Source organism: Sinocyclocheilus rhinocerous, unplaced genomic scaffold (genome assembly GCF_001515625.1).
Source record: "Sinocyclocheilus rhinocerous isolate Xijiao unplaced genomic scaffold, SAMN03320098_v1.1 scaffold299, whole genome shotgun sequence".
NCBI lineage: Eukaryota > Metazoa > Chordata > Actinopteri > Cypriniformes > Cyprinidae > Sinocyclocheilus > Sinocyclocheilus rhinocerous.
The window spans coordinates 2,944,557-2,960,436 of record NW_015652998.1 but is presented as its reverse complement, the minus strand read 5'-3'; the positions used below and the strand labels follow the sequence as shown (position 1 = coordinate 2,960,436).

The following is a 15,880-nucleotide window of genomic DNA, read 5'->3' as shown; positions in this document are numbered from 1 at the left end:
CTACTTAAAACATGTCTTTGCTCCGGTGCAGGGGAAATGTACCCCAAATTCTCTCTCTCCTGCGTTCCCCTAAAGACTACAACAGCTTGCGGTCTCTCACCATCTCTCTGTTATTCCCAGGGTCTCCGTAGTTAACATTGGCGTGTTTTACCGCATGCCAGGCGGTGACATGGCTCTGTAGCAGCGCAATGAAGAGGTTACAGCCTGAACCTTGGCTCATTTTACACTCTATAAACTCACCGACGGCTTCGTGTGTGTGCTGCATGTGTTGTATCATGCATAATGCCCCACATCCTACTTCAAAAGCCAACCATAAGGGCTTTTTTTTTTACTTTTACAGGGGCCTTATACATATGCGCTCCCGCTATGTACTGCTTTAAATGTTGTTAGATTTAGGCCTAAAGCAAGACTGAAGCTAGACATGCTCTGTGAAAACAACGTTTTAATATACTACACATTTTTGCTTCTCAAGTAATTGGCCTTTTTCGTGGAAAACAAAATAAATCTGAGCTACGATTCACTCCTGCCTCTGGCGGTCCGACTTGGGAAGCACAGGGATACGGCGTTCAGCAGATAAGCTGGTGACAGAAGATAACACTCGCTCTCGCTTTCTGTTTGTCCTGGAAATTGAAGGTGGCCATTCATCAGTGATAGCTGACTAGAGTAGTTACCGAGTTAGAGGAATTAACGCTGTGAAAACTATTTACCCCCATATCGCTCATTACGCACTGATGAGCCGTAATTTGGTCTATTTAAAATAAATGCCTTTTTGTTTTTACTTTCTGTTCATCAAAGAATCCTGAAAAAAAAATCAAGCAATTTTTTTCAACTTTGATAATAATAATAAATCACAGGCACCAAATCAGCATATTAGAATGATTTCTAATCATCAGGATCACGTGACACTGAAAATTTAAGAAAATTCAGGCTTTGCCATCACAGGAATACATAGCATTTTAAAATATATTCAAATAGAAAACAGTTATTTTAAATTGTAATAATATTTCACAATATTACTGTTTTTATTGTATTTTTGATCAAATAAATGCAGTCTTGTTGAGAATAAGAGACCACTTAAAAAAAAAAAAAACTATGGTAGTGTAAACTGAAGATAAATTTCCAACAACAAAAAAAATCTTTAAATATTAGACGGTAAAAATATTAGACAGTAAAATCTTGTTTTAAGAATGGTTTATGGATATTTAGAAAACAAAAATGCTTTAAAAAATGTCTTTTTCAATCCTCTTACTGAACAAACGATGGCTTGAAGAATCGGACTGGCATTCGAATGATTGTGCAGCTGTGTTTCTGACCTCGCTGTGCATAAATTCCTCTGTGTGTGATGTGTGTGTGTGTGTGTGTGTGTGTGTGTGTGTTTGTTGTATATCTGTGTCATCTTTTCCACCTCTCCTTCCCCCAGATGTCCGGACGGATACTTCGGCCAGCGGTGTTTGCAGACAGAGCCCCTGAAGTTATACATGCCCAAACCTAATAAAAGTATGTTGACTTGAGATGCACAGCCGCAAACAGAGGACCGGCTGTCACTGGGTTACCACTGTTGTCTCTCCCTTACCTCCTTCCACCTCCCAAGGCTTGCTGGCTTAAGTCTGTCCTGAAATAGACACAGTGGTGCCTCCAGCGGGATCCTCTGCTTCTGCTGTACATCATTGTGCTGTTGTCCTAATGTTCTCTCTGCTTTCTTTTCCCCCTCTCTCTCTTTTGCTTTCACCCTCTCCTCTTTCTCTTGCATCTTTTCTCTCTGCTCGACACCCTCTCCCTTTGGCCAATCAAATCCATGAATGAGAGCCATGTCATAATCAGGCGACCATAATAGAGATGTGCTGCTTATAGGCTGAGATGTAGCTTCAGCTGTTTGTGTTTGCAGAAAAATGTGGTTGCTTTATTCCAGCCTGTATACTGGACCTACTGCATATCTTTTCCCCCTGCTTTAATCATAGCGGTTTATGCTTAAAACAAGAGTAAAACAACTTGCCAATGTGGTAGGAAAAATAAATAGATATACACTATACACAGCCTTTCCTGTAGCTCAATGAGTAGAGCATGGTGCTATCAACTCCAAAGTTGTGGGTTCGATTCCCAGGGAAAGCAAGAACTGATATAATGTAAATGTGTTCCTTGAATGCAAATGTCTGTCCTGAACACTACCATTCAAAGGTTTGGGGTCAGCTCCATTTATTTATTTATTTTTAAATAAATTACTACTGTTTTTCAGCAAGGACACATTCATTTGATCAAAAGTGACAGTAAAGACTTTTACAATGCCCCCCCCACCCCCCATGGAATGATTGTGCGGTTGTGTTTCTGACCTCGCTGTGCGTAAAATCCTCTGTGTGTGATGTGTGTGAGTGTGTTTGGTGTATATCTGTGTGTCATCTTTTCCACCTCTCCTTCCCCCAGATGTCCGGACGGATACTTCGGCCAGCGGTGCTTGCAGACAGAACCCCTGAAGTTATACATGCCCAAACCTAATAAAAGTATGTTGACTTGAGATGCACAGCCGCAAACAGAGGACCGGCTGTCACTGGGTTACCACTGTTGTCTCTCCCTTACCTCCTTCCACCTCCCAAGGCTTGCTGGCTTAAGTCTGTCCTGAAATAGACACAGTGGTGCCTCCAGCGGGATCCTCTGCTTCTGCTGTACATCATTGTGCTGTTGTCCTAATGTTCTCTCTGCTTTCTTTTTCCCCTCTCTTCTTTCTCTTGCATCTTTTCTCTCTGCTACACACCCTCTCCCTTTCTCTTTCTTTCTATGGTTTTGTCTCCTTCCATCAGGTGTCCAAATGACTTTACTGGTGATCGCTGTCAAACCTACGTTATGGCCAGTTTCTACCGTATGTCCATTTCTTCTTCTGTCTGTCTGTCTCTGTCTTGTTTGCATGCTGGAACTGAAGATGTGGAATGTTGTTCTGTAATGGTTAATAATCTACTTGTTCTAACTGAATCAGTTTTTTTTTAACAATTAATGAGTTTTATTTGGTCCAGTATGTCATTCACCCCCTGCATCACTGTTTAATCAATTCTACATTACATTATATCGTAACATGATCAGAGATGCATGTTTTGAAGTATGAATGCGTGTTCTTTAATAAAGTGAACCATAATTTATATATAATCATAATGGCAATAAACATACCTAATTAAATGCTGCATCATTCCATAACATATACAACAGAAATATAGTTACTGTCAATTTACTAACCATAAACACATGCTATAGATTGTCCAGCTAGAAAATAATGTTACAAAAATGTGAATGGACAGCTAATAATTATTTAAATATAAAAAACGTGCAATCACAAAATGGGCACTAATATATATATATATATATTTTTTTAAATGCCCATAAAAATGTCTTATTAAGGATGAACAATATATCAGTGCCATATTGGTTATTGGTTATCATTAGAATTTTTTTTTTTTAATTTGTGAGTATCTGTTAATATTGGATATATATTGGCTCGTATTGCCACACTCATTTTTTCAGTTTTTTCGTGTAGATGGTTGAATTTAGTTAGACATTTTAATTAAAAATGAGATATTTCGACTCTTAAATTGACTGTTAATCTTAAACACTGATAAATCTTTAGCAAATCTCAAAATGAATATCCATTGTTCATGGTGTACATTGTAATACTGTGATGCTTAAATTATAGCATTTAAAGCCAAAATAATTTTTTGTCGTTTTATTAAAATTTTGTGTATTATAGAATTTTAACATCAGCCATTTATCAGTTATCAGCCAAAACATGAAAATAGTTATCAACCTGACTTTTAATATCAATGCTAGTTTCTGTGATTCAACCAGTGGGGCATAGCGATAGCAACACCAAGGTCCTGGGTTCGATTTTCAGGGAATATATGAACTGTATAAAGCTGTATTCCTTGAATGCAAAGTCGCTTTGCATAAAAGTATGTTCCAAATGCATAAATATGTAAATAATTTTCCCACCAAACTCTATGTAAATCATTTTTCTATCGAACTGTAATGTATTTCAAATGATTGAGTTCTGCAATTTCGTAATTAGTTTTCAACTTTTACAGCCTATTTCATTTGATATGATTTTGACAGCCTCAGTTTTCTGTACAGTAGTTCTCAGCAAAGTAAAAAAAAAAAAAAAAAAAGCTAATTTTTTGTAAAGAAGCTTGCCCTGTTTATTTTATCACTTGTAGCAATTTGCATACAATACACCGTTCTGTAATTTCACAAGTGTGTGTAATGTAAAACAAGAGCACTGTGCAATGTACCGGCATTGTTTCCCTCAAACAATCCTGTCACAAATCCTCTGCACACCCCACAGTTAAAAAATCCACCCCTTAATTATGCTGGGAAATTAAACAGCTCCACTTCCCTGAGGTGACACATTTTAACCGTATAAGGCTACAGATCGGCGTCTCCACCGCACATGTCCATCAACTGCAGAAAAACACCTAAATTAGAGGGAGGCACAGGGATCACTACACCTGACAGCTCATGCCTGTGAGCTATTGGCTCCTGCTTGTGTCCACATAGTGCATATAATCAGGCCTTTGTGCTCTAGACAGCGTTGCTATGCTGCCGCTGTATACATTTTACCATGGCCTTAATCTCAACATATATTTAATAGTTAATAAAAAGACAGGAGGTAGAACACGAAAGATTGATGTTAACAAAACTATCTGTGGACGGAAAGCGCACACAGTTGCATGTAGAACGGAATAGATTTCCTCTCTGTATAAATGGAATAATTTATTAGGTGTTATTAAAAACACTCAAAGCGGTGCAAAACAAGAAAAATGATAATATGACACGCGTTATAACCTGTGGCATGTTATGTCATGATTTATCGAGCTGAATTGTTACCTATATCAGGACAGTGGATCAAGTCTTTGCATGTGTGGATTGTTAGCTTTTCCACTGTCAACAAGCCAGGCTTCCTTTCTGTACTTTGTAGCACTGTTCATTTTGGGAGGCCTGGAAATTAGCGTCTGTCAACATAAGATGTTGAAACAGTGCAGTGACTGAAATGTAAATAGTATAAATGTAGCCTAATAGGTGCGTGTAGATACAAGCAGCTTAAGGAAAAAATGGCTTTGGCGCCATGGGTGAAAGAGAGAAATGAAGGCATCCCCCATCCTAGCGCATGATAGGAATATTACAACGCAGAGAAGAACATCTGACAAGATGCCATTTCTACATGCAAAGCCCAGCTGTAAATCCCAGTGTGCAGGTTGTGCATGAGGGCAGACGTGTCCTCAGAGCTGTCGTCTCCGAGAGAAAGTGATTTTCTGTCACTTTCTATTCAACTTGCTGTTGAGAGAATTGTAATCGCACGACCAATTAGAGTCATAGTAGAGAGCTAAAATGGTAGCTGACCTCTGACAGGAGCACTGTGACAGCCCCGGGGCTTTAAGACTGCAGGCCCTGGAATAACTGACAGAAAAAAAATATTGATTGATTGATTTTTATAAAAAAAAATTAAAAAATTCAGAGCTGTTACTGTGGGATAATTCACTGAAAAGTAATACTGACTCACTTTTTCTTTTGTGGAACATAAAAGGAGAAATATTAAGGAATATCCAAGCTGCTTTTTACCATACTAGCATGAACCTTATTGTAAAGTGTTACAGTGTTTTTATTTATTTTTATTTAATTTTTTGCATTATAAAGTAAAAAATAAAAGTATTTTAAAAAAGCAGTAGCTTATCTCTACCTGAGGATTGCTCATCTGTTCCACCTCTATCAGGCCTGTGAAATTCCGTTGTCATGGCAACAGTGGGAATTTCCTGCAGCTAATATTAGTCACGTGAGCTGGCCAGAAAAGTGCTTGTCGCTCATCCATTAATTAAAAAAATTGAATTATCCTGAACCCAGGGCCCTTTGTGTAAGAACATATTTTGATAGCATTATCAGCTACAGTATATCACCAGTTATGACACTCAGAGCTCCTCATTTAAAGCCGCTATGATTGCTTTCTCTATTCACAAGTATCTGAATGCACACTCAAACCAGACTGAAGATACAGGCAAATTAAATTAAGTAAAAAGTTACTTTGGCTAATCATAATATTTGTTGCATAGAGCATGTTTTACTAATATACACGTCCCAGAGTGTAAATAGCATCTTGATATTAACAATTAACATAAAAATGCACCAAAATGTTTTATGAATAATGTCAGCTGTCTGTGTGCCCCACAGGTAAGACGCATCAGAGATATTTTAATTGTGTAGTTTAATGACCACTGGAATGTATATCAATTTACTTGCATTCTTGCATACTTGTTGTTGTTTTGTTTGTATAACAATAATTATATTAATGACAGAGTTGAAATAACTGCCATAGAATAACATGAATTAAAGTGTCTAACAGTGGCTTTGCCCCACAATGACATTAATTCATCAAATCGAATCTACTAACCTAGCTGCTCGTTTTTAAAATCCTAATCCATGCAATAAATACCGAAATAAACTACTAGTTTGGTGCTAGATGCTAGTTTGATGATTTTAATTATAATTCTTCTTTATTACTCACAATTATAATCATCACTTACCCATTAATCCAGGTTTGTCATCTAGAAACCCGTATTTCAGACGTGCTCTAACCTGCATGATCTAAGCACTTACTCTCTTTCTCATTATAGTATTTGCATGATGTGTCCACAGTGTGACTTTCATAATGCCCATATGTGTTTCTGTGTATGGTGGGATATCTCTCTCTTAAATCTTGTTTTTCCTCTCTCTCTCTCTCTCTCTCTGTTTTTGTTTTGCTCTTCATTATCAACTCTTTGCACTGGCAGAGTCTCTTGGGATTGAATTTATGGGTATGGACCAATCCTTCATTCCGATTTCCAGATTGAACTGTGTAGCTCTCATTCCGTTTGACACACCTCCGTAGCCTCTCTCTGATGGACTCTAAAGCAAATGAACAAATTGATTAACTAATAAATCTGTCAATCAGCCGTTGCTCTGTATAGTAGCCCCTCTTTCCAAGAGTCAGCATGGGAATCATTATCTGCAGCCCTCGTCTCGTCACAGTGGGATTTTAAGGCTTTGTTCAGACAAGCAGAAAGAATCAGATCCGACTTCAATTCGTTTAGGAAAAAACAACATGGAATCTGATGTTTATAAACATCCATATGTGGTCTACATATCTGATTAAAATCTGTTTTTTTATTTTTGGAATGTATTTTTTGGAATCATATTGGAATCAGATTTTTCAGAAGTTTTCAGAAGATTTTTCAGAAGTATCAGAAGTTTTATTTTATTTATTTGTAATTTTCTTCTGTCATTCAGTGGCATGACTCATATTTAACAAAGTGAATACAAACATTAAAGGGGTCATATGATGCTATTTTAAAGATCATTATACTGAAACACAGCGTCTCCCTGACATGGCTGCATCAACACTACTGCTGTCCCTGAAACCACGCCTTCTTTGTTTGCGTGCACATTTGGGCAGCATTATGCTAATATTTCCACTTAGTGACCTAGATATGTGGGGGCGTGTTAGAACGAGCCGTTTTAGGTAGGTGTGGCTGACTCTTAACTTTTATAAAGAATATCTCTTTGGATTTGAGACTTTAGTCTTTGCAACTTTACAGATCTTATTTGTGCACCAAGAGCTTGTAACACTCCAAAGAGAAAGGAAAACTTGAAATCGCAATGACCCCTTTAAATCTAAATAATATATATTTTAAATTTCTTTAAAAAAAATGATTTATTTAGTAGTCAAGACAAGTCAAGTCACCTTTATTTATATAGCGCTTTATACAGTACTGATTGTGTCAAAGCAGCTTTACAGTGTCAAGCAGGAAAATAGTTTGACAATAATACAGTGAGGTCATCATCTAGTTCAGCTCTCTTCCAATAGAGTCTGTGCAATCAAGCCGACAATATTGCCAGAAATTAAGCATCCCCAACTAAGCAAGCCAAAGGCAAAACTCCACCAGTGACAGAAATAGAGAAAAAAAACCTTGGGAGAACCAAGCTCAGTCAGAGGGGCCAGTTCTCCTCTGGCCAGACAAAACCAGCATGAATTTTATTTAATAAAACAAATATATATATATATTAAAAAAAAGGTTTAATAAAAAAATTAATTAGGCTTTTTTCCTCATTATATCAGGACATTTCTGACATTAAAGGCAATGTCATATTATTGATCCTTAAAAAGGTGTATAAAAATGTCCCCTAAGGGGCCATTATGTGCCCTCAATGTACTATTTTATCAATACCATAAGCAGACTTTTACCCAAAAATCCATACCGCATCGTCTGTAGCAACCAATGCACAAACGCCATATATTCTCTTCACTATTTGAACAAACAACTTAAATTTTATCCCTTGCAAAATGTCCAAAAGATCAGTTTTGACAACTAAATTGTATTTGCGTGCAGTGTTAACAAAGCCTAGGAAGTTTCCATCATCTCACTGTTTTACCTATTTAAAATTAGCCATAAATGTTCTTGCAGCCCCAGAGACGTTGCCAGAAACAGTTTTACTGTGAGCATTTAACAACGTGCGTAGTTAGTTCAAGTTTTACGTAAGACTTTTGACAACCATATATTTTGTTGAATTGGTTGGAACGACATAAAGGGTCGGCAAATGAGTCGGTTTTTTGTCATCAACACGAAGATGTACACAGATTTCTTCAAGTGTATGCAGATAGTCGCAGGCTCTCAAGGAGTTAGCATTATGCGGGGGTGATTTGTGTAAACCTCCGTCAGTTTTACACACCAACCTGGTATTTACTGAGCGGTAAACATAACAAGTGTGTAGCTTCAAGTGAATTTATGTGCACTGGAGTAGTACTAACATTGAATCTAATTATGTTATACATGGAAAGCCTTGGATCACGTTGGATCAACGTGTTCATTTTCCCTTGCACATGCACTTTCAGGATTTTGCCCGTTTGCACCGGGGAAAAAAATAAAATCAGTATTTTTTTTTTCATATTAAGACTTCATATTTCATATTAATGTATATATTTATTAATTTTATGTTTTTAAAAATAGTGTAATATTTTTTTGCTACCACATTTTCAATTATTATTTTTTAAACAAACTAAATTGTAAAATGTTGTCATTTTAGATAAAGGTAACTACAAAAGGTAGATAAATATTTTATATTTTAAAACAACATTTTGTAGGAAAAATACTTAAAACTGGAAAAAATGTTATGTATTTGAAATGTAATTATGTGCTTAAAACAATAAGATATATTCTCTGAGAACAATTCTTAATACTTCACATAGTTTTCTTTATCAAGTTAATATATCATTGATTTTTTTAGATATTTTTACTAGAAAACAACAAAAATACTGAATAAATAATTTTTGCAGTTTAACTTTTGACATCAGGCACTGTACAGCTATATTTTCAAAGCGTTTACATAAAATCTGATCATGACCAGCTGTAACTTTTCCAGATGGACTTTTATTGTACAGCTGATCGCGGGACTTTGACTTTCAAGGCAATATGGATGAGTGCTGCGGATAAGAGTTCCATTTTGTTTCCCCAAATGCTTCCTTTACTTTCATTTTCTCCCCTTATTCTAAACTAAGTTCTTTTCCTTCTTCCATCTGCCCATTTTTGTGTTGTCTTTGCTTAATTATTTTTCGTCTCTATCCTTGCACGCTATTTTGCCATTCTTCTGCTTCACCAATGCGATTTCTGCAGCTGATAATGATTCAAATTGAACGCAGTCTCTCTTTTCTTTTCTGTTCTTAATTTTACCTTGCTTGTACAAACTGAATCCTAGTGCCCTAGCATGTCAAATTGCATTAGTACCATAATTAGGTTGTTTATATGACCTCTCCCAATTGTCTGTTCTTTGCTTACAAAACCAGCCTCTGTTTTCCCTTGAAAATGGTCCGTTTTACGGTACGTGTAAACTAGGCTCTCTATGAAGTCATGTTGTGTGCTTAAAGCAAAAATCAGCTCCGTTCCTACCAACACAGATGAGGCCCTTCAGAAATAATGTTCTCCTCCTTGCTCTGTACTACCGAGCAAACGACAGCTGGATTATTTCATTATTGATTATGAAATATTTCTTCCCTAACTAGCCCCCATCTCTCTCAGACATACATTCTCTTCCTTTTGGAAGGTCTGTGCGACCAAACCAAAGCCCATTTCCAAGGAAAAGGCAGAAGGCTGGATGTAGTCTGTGGTTCGATATAAAAAAAATAAAATGAAAAAAAAAAACATTTCTTTTTTTAATTATACCCAACATTCAGTTTGTGTTAAAGGAATATTCAGGGTTCAAACAAGTTATGCTCAATCTACAGCATGTGGCGTAATTACTACAAAAAAAAAAAAGGTTTTCTTTAAATAAGCAAAACTCAAGGTTACAGTGAAGCTTATAACTTTATAAAAACACTTACATCAATTATTTTGTTAAAATGTGCATTCTCTGAGCTGAAAAGCTTTTACACTCAGTTTAAGGTTTGTTGCATAAATTGACTCATCCCTTGTTTTCTTTGAAAAAGCAAAAATCGAGGTTACAGTGAGGCACTTCCTATGGAAGTAAATAGGGAAACCTTTTGAAGGATTTGAAAGCAGAAATATGAATTTTATAATTTTATAAAATATTGATATAAAAAGGATTTAAACAGTTTTTTAGCACAAGCTAATCAATATTATACCACAAATGCTGTCAAATGAGCTCAGTTTGATAACTGGATCCAGAATATTCCTTTAAATATTTCTATGCATCCATGATTTGATTGGTTATGAATACATTAATAAACTGTAACTGACCAAGCCAAACAAAGACCCTGATGATTGTTTCTGTGCCTCCATGTAATTACTTCTTAAACCAATTTGTCCCAAACATCCATCCACATTTCAATTGTCCTCTTGATATGCTGTTTGAGCTTGTAAATTGAGCTGAATTGCGACGCCCCCCAGTGGAGGAAGGCATCCATGGAGTGACTCACAGAAATCATCAGTGCTCATCGGGAGATCGTTCAGACAGACCGCTTCCCTAACGTCCACGATAATGATACGCGTTATTCCTCACGCAAGCAGTTTCCACTGCTGAGCTGGTCCATTCAAGCCCTTGTTAAGGCCTGAGCCTCGTTCCCATCTCACGATTAATTCTCATATCCATGCAGTTAATGAGAGCGTACGGGATCTGAGTCATGCTAAATGCCCGATAGAAAGAACATGTTAATCCAAACCGTACATGATATATCTCATCACTAGATGACTTGAAGGAGGATCGGGGCAGCAGTGGTAACTGTTTACGAGAGAGTTTAGAACCAGTTTGAGTTGTAAATGAGTCTGACAATTGTTGTGTGTGGTAATGTGCAGAGGCAGAGGAGCTCTATCAGAAGAGAGTCCTGACAATCACCGGCATCTGTGTGGCTCTTTTGGTGGTGGGCATAGTCTGTGTGGTGGCCTACTGTAAAACCAAGTAAGTATGAGGCACAACAGCAGCGATATTACTCAGAATTGTAAACACGACATTACTGTAGTAGTAATATTTAATGGTGCCCTTTGTCAATTTTTTTGACTGGCCTCAATTGTATGACAAATTTCCATGAAAACTGAAATCACATATTATGGAAATTAACTATAAGTATGAACTTTTAAAAGTGCACTACTGTTCAAAATTTTGGGGGGTTTTGAAAGAATCGCTTATGATCACCAAGGCTGCATTTACAAAGTAATATTGTTACAATTCAGAATTTGAATATATTTTAAAATGTAATTCCTGTAATAGCAAGGCTGAATTTTCAGCAGCCATTACTCCAGTCTTCACGGTTACATGATTCTTCTAATACGCTGCTGATGATTTCTTATTATTATCAATGTTGAAAACAGTTGTGCTAGTTAATATTTTTGTGGAAAACACGATTTTGTTTTCAGGGTTCTTTGATGAATAGAAATTTCAAAAGAACAGCATATATTTAAAAATGGAAACGTCTGTACTGTCAATATTGATTAATTTAATGCATCCTAATAAAAGTATGATTTTTAAAAAAATCTTACTGACCCCCAACTGAATTTTGAACAATTCAGTGTATTAAAACCAAATTAATATGTTTAAAAAAATACAATTTGGTAAATTGCAAAGCTACATTTGCTTTGGAATTAATTTGGAATTGAGTAAATATGTTTTAAACCTTTTTATTATTTTAATATTACTTTTGCTTGGAAAGTTGGAAAGTTTTTGAGTGTGTTTGAACTCTTGTGCCTTAAAATAATGTATAAATGTAATTACATTACATAATAAAACATCAGTCGAAGTGGTATATATTTAAAAGAAAGACAGCATTATTCAGAAGAGTCATTATTCAGAAAATGACTAAATGGGATGTTGAAAAATTAGTTAGCAGCAACATAGAGCAGTAGCAAGACTTTTTTAAATGTGATGTGATGATTGTGACTCTGGGCCGGTGTCTGAGAGAGTGACACTGCCTCACTGTAGCCTCCCCCCCAGGAAACAGAGGAAGAAGATGCACAATCATCTGAGGCAGAACATTTATGTGGATCATCCCAACCGCAACCTGGCCAATGGACCCAATCACCCAGGCCCTGGTCCTGAAGAGATACCCATGGTAGATGTACGTCACTCCTCTTAATAAAATGGGTTTGGTTGTGATGTAATATCATCAGTCTGTAACTGAAGGCCTCTTTTGATCTCTAATTGCAGTATATCTCCAAAAATGTACCGGCGACTGAGAGAGTCATTGGACACGGAGCAGAGGAACCTTTTCCTGGCAGCCGGCAGTCTTCCAGATCCCACAACTTCTCCACCCGGGCTCATTCCTCCACTCACAGGTACATTCCTGACAGCATGTCATGTTTGACCACAATTGAGCAGAGGATTTGTGTGTGTAGACTCATCAAGAACCAGGGGTCATGCTCCAGTTACCCCCTACCTGAGTCATACGTCTGTTTTCATCTCATTCAGCATTCTTTCCCCTTCCACTATCTGGTTGGAATCTGAGTCAGGCGGCCATAATTCATCCCTTTTAGAATTTAGCCAGAGGTGTGAGTGAGTGAGTGAGTGAGTGAGTGCAGAGAAACTCAGAGGTTATACACCATGATCACCTCGCAGGCCTCCGACTTCACGCTTTTCACTCAAACTGATTCTTACACACATATGTGTTAAACCAGTGGTTCTCGGTTTGTTCTGTCATGACTCCTTTGTAACAGGAACAACCTTTGTACAACCTTAACACTCCCACTGTAATCAACCAACCGCATTGTTGGCAAATTTTGTTAGCATGTGTGTACTTATTGAATAACGGGGAACTGTTTGACAGATTGCGATTTGTCCTAAAGCAAATTAGAAGTGAAGTTATGGTTTTATTGAAAAAAAAAAAAGTGAAAAAAAAAAGATTTTTCATCTGTCAGTTTTTGTTGTATATAAAAAAAGACGAAAAAGAAACTACATTTTGATAGTTTTCACTGTTGTGAATAATGAGTTAAAAGTAAAAAAAAAAATAAAGAAAATCATTTATTGTCAGTGGACCTACATTATCTTTTGCAAAGTTTGTATATAAAACATAAATAATTCATATAAATAATTAAATTAAGCTAAATTTAATGAATAGTTCACCCAGAAATCAAACGTTTGCCATTTATTCACCCTCATGCAGCGTTTTTATTGTTACCAAGAAATAAAACTATTTAAAAAAAAAAGATTTTTCGTTAAATTAAATAAAGCTGAAATAAAATATAAATATTAGATGAAAAACTTGAACTAATCAAAAATGAGAAATGTACTAAAAGTACTTACTGAAAATCCAAAAATAAATAAAAATTTTTTAAAAACAAATAAATGTAAAAAAAAAAAAGAAAAAAGACAAGCATAAATCAATGACTAAGCGTCAAATTTACTAAAATGGGCAAATTAGCATGAGAGCGCAATTCCAAAAAAGCGCTAATGGGAGTGGAAATTTCTGCGGGTGATTTACTGACAATGCGCAAATTAAAGAACACAGACGCAGCCAGATCATTTCCATAATGACCATCACAATCTACCAAGAGCAGCGCAAATTAGCGTCTGCTTTAAGACATGCTTTTTTTTCGCATTAAATAATGGCGCAAATACCACTAATATGACGAGCGCAAATGTTAGTAAATCATGTTGCGTGATTCATTTTAATACTCTCCTCCCATAAATTTTGCGTCTGAAAGGGAAACTCCTACAAATGCATATTCAATAAGATCAGGCGCAAAAATAACTGTGTCCAAGCCTTTTCAGCTCTATTTCTTCACTGTGCGTCTTTAGTAAATCCTGACAGTACTATTTTAACGCCAAAAGACGGTTTGTGTTGGAGCAAGCTGTTAGTAAATCTGGCCCTATAAGTGTAATTAAAATTATAAAAATAAAAATTATTATAGCTTATAAATAGCACTAAAATAACACTGGCCTCATGTCGGTATAAATCCATATTTTTTATCTGTGGAACACAAACAGAGATGGATGAGACATGAGAGGATTGTGACCAACTGTCCAGTTTCAAAAATCACATAAAAGTACCATAAAAGTAGTCCACATGACTCTGTATGCTCTATGTTCTTGTGAAATCATAGTCTTGTGAAGCCAAAGGAAATGAAAGAAATCTAAGAACTTGGGAAGCTTCCCGTCCCCCTACAATTTGAGAACCACTGGGTTAAGCATCTTGTGCACTTTTTCTGTCCTGCTTTCTTTCCTTCCCTTTCTTTCATTCTCTTTTTCTTTCTTTCTTTCTTTCTTTCTCAGACATGAAGGGAGAACGTGGAGTCTGGAGCGAACAGACAGCGTCCTCTCCGACTGTCCTTCCGGCATGATGTCATCCTCAGTGGGGACCAGTAAATGCAACAGTCCTGCGTGCATGGAGGCGCGGGCCAGGCGTGCCGCACACTGTGGCTTTACTGAGCCCCACCGGCCGGCCCTGCAGTATGGTGACTCTTTCGACTCGCTTGGGGACTCTCCGCATAGCGACAGGTGCGCAGGAGCGCCCTCTATTTGCAGCCATGGCACTGAGAACCATTTTAGTGTGTGCAGTAAGACTCCTCTGCGTTTCAGTGCCCGGTCTCCTTTACCCCTGGGGACTGGCATGGGTGACGTGAAAGATTCAATAGCAAATATTCACAGCATGTACCATCAGGATGCAAATTAAAGGGGTCATATGACGTTGCTAAAAAAGAACATTATTTTGTGTATTTGGTGTAATGAAATGTGTTTATGTGGTTTAAGGTTAAAAAAACACATTATTTTCCACATACTGTACTATATATATATATATATACACACACATACACACAGACACAGTGCTGGGTAGTAACTGATTATATGTAATCATGATTACATAATCAGATTAAAAAAATTAAGTACTTGTAATTAGATTATATTACATTTTAAAATGCTCATAATCAGATTACAGTTACTTTTTTATAGATTACATGATTACATATTATTCACACAATGGCAGTAAATTATTCAATTATCATGAAATATGATAAATTATTCACATATTCTAAATTGCTTTCTAAAATTCTACTGTTTTGATACATTCGGAAAGTCTTCCAGCTTTTCATCATTTCGCAAACCCCAGTTTGGGAAACCCTGGCATAATGTAATGTGTGATGTTGATAACAAAGAATGGAATATATTTGAGGTAAAACATAATCTAAAAGTAATCAAAAAGTAGTCAGAATGGGTAATTCAATAGATTACTCTACAAACAATAATTTCCGTTATGTAATTTGTAATCAGTAATGGACTACAATTTAAGTAATCAACCTAAAAAAGTAATCTACCCAGCACTGTGTATATACACACAAAATTTAGCAATATAAATATTGAAATATAATAATTTATATATAGGATAGATAGATAGATAGATAGATAGATAGATAGACAGATAGAAAAATATTTAGTTACATGT

General features: G+C 36.4%; 1 protein-coding gene across 1 annotated transcript in view; it reads left to right on the top strand.

The window, feature by feature from the left end:
* Window positions 1-15,112, top strand: part of LOC107715407 (pro-neuregulin-2, membrane-bound isoform-like) — a 100,297-nt gene extending 85,185 nt beyond the window's left edge. The window contains exons 5-10 of the mRNA XM_016521539.1: window positions 2,793-2,851; window positions 6,795-6,818; window positions 11,307-11,409; window positions 12,439-12,562; window positions 12,652-12,779; window positions 14,713-15,112. Coding sequence (XP_016377025.1) covers window positions 2,793-2,851; window positions 6,795-6,818; window positions 11,307-11,409; window positions 12,439-12,562; window positions 12,652-12,779; window positions 14,713-15,112 — 838 coding nt within the window. The remainder of the gene's footprint in view (window positions 1-2,792; window positions 2,852-6,794; window positions 6,819-11,306; window positions 11,410-12,438; window positions 12,563-12,651; window positions 12,780-14,712) is intronic.
* The last annotated feature ends 768 nt before the right edge of the window (window positions 15,113-15,880 follow it).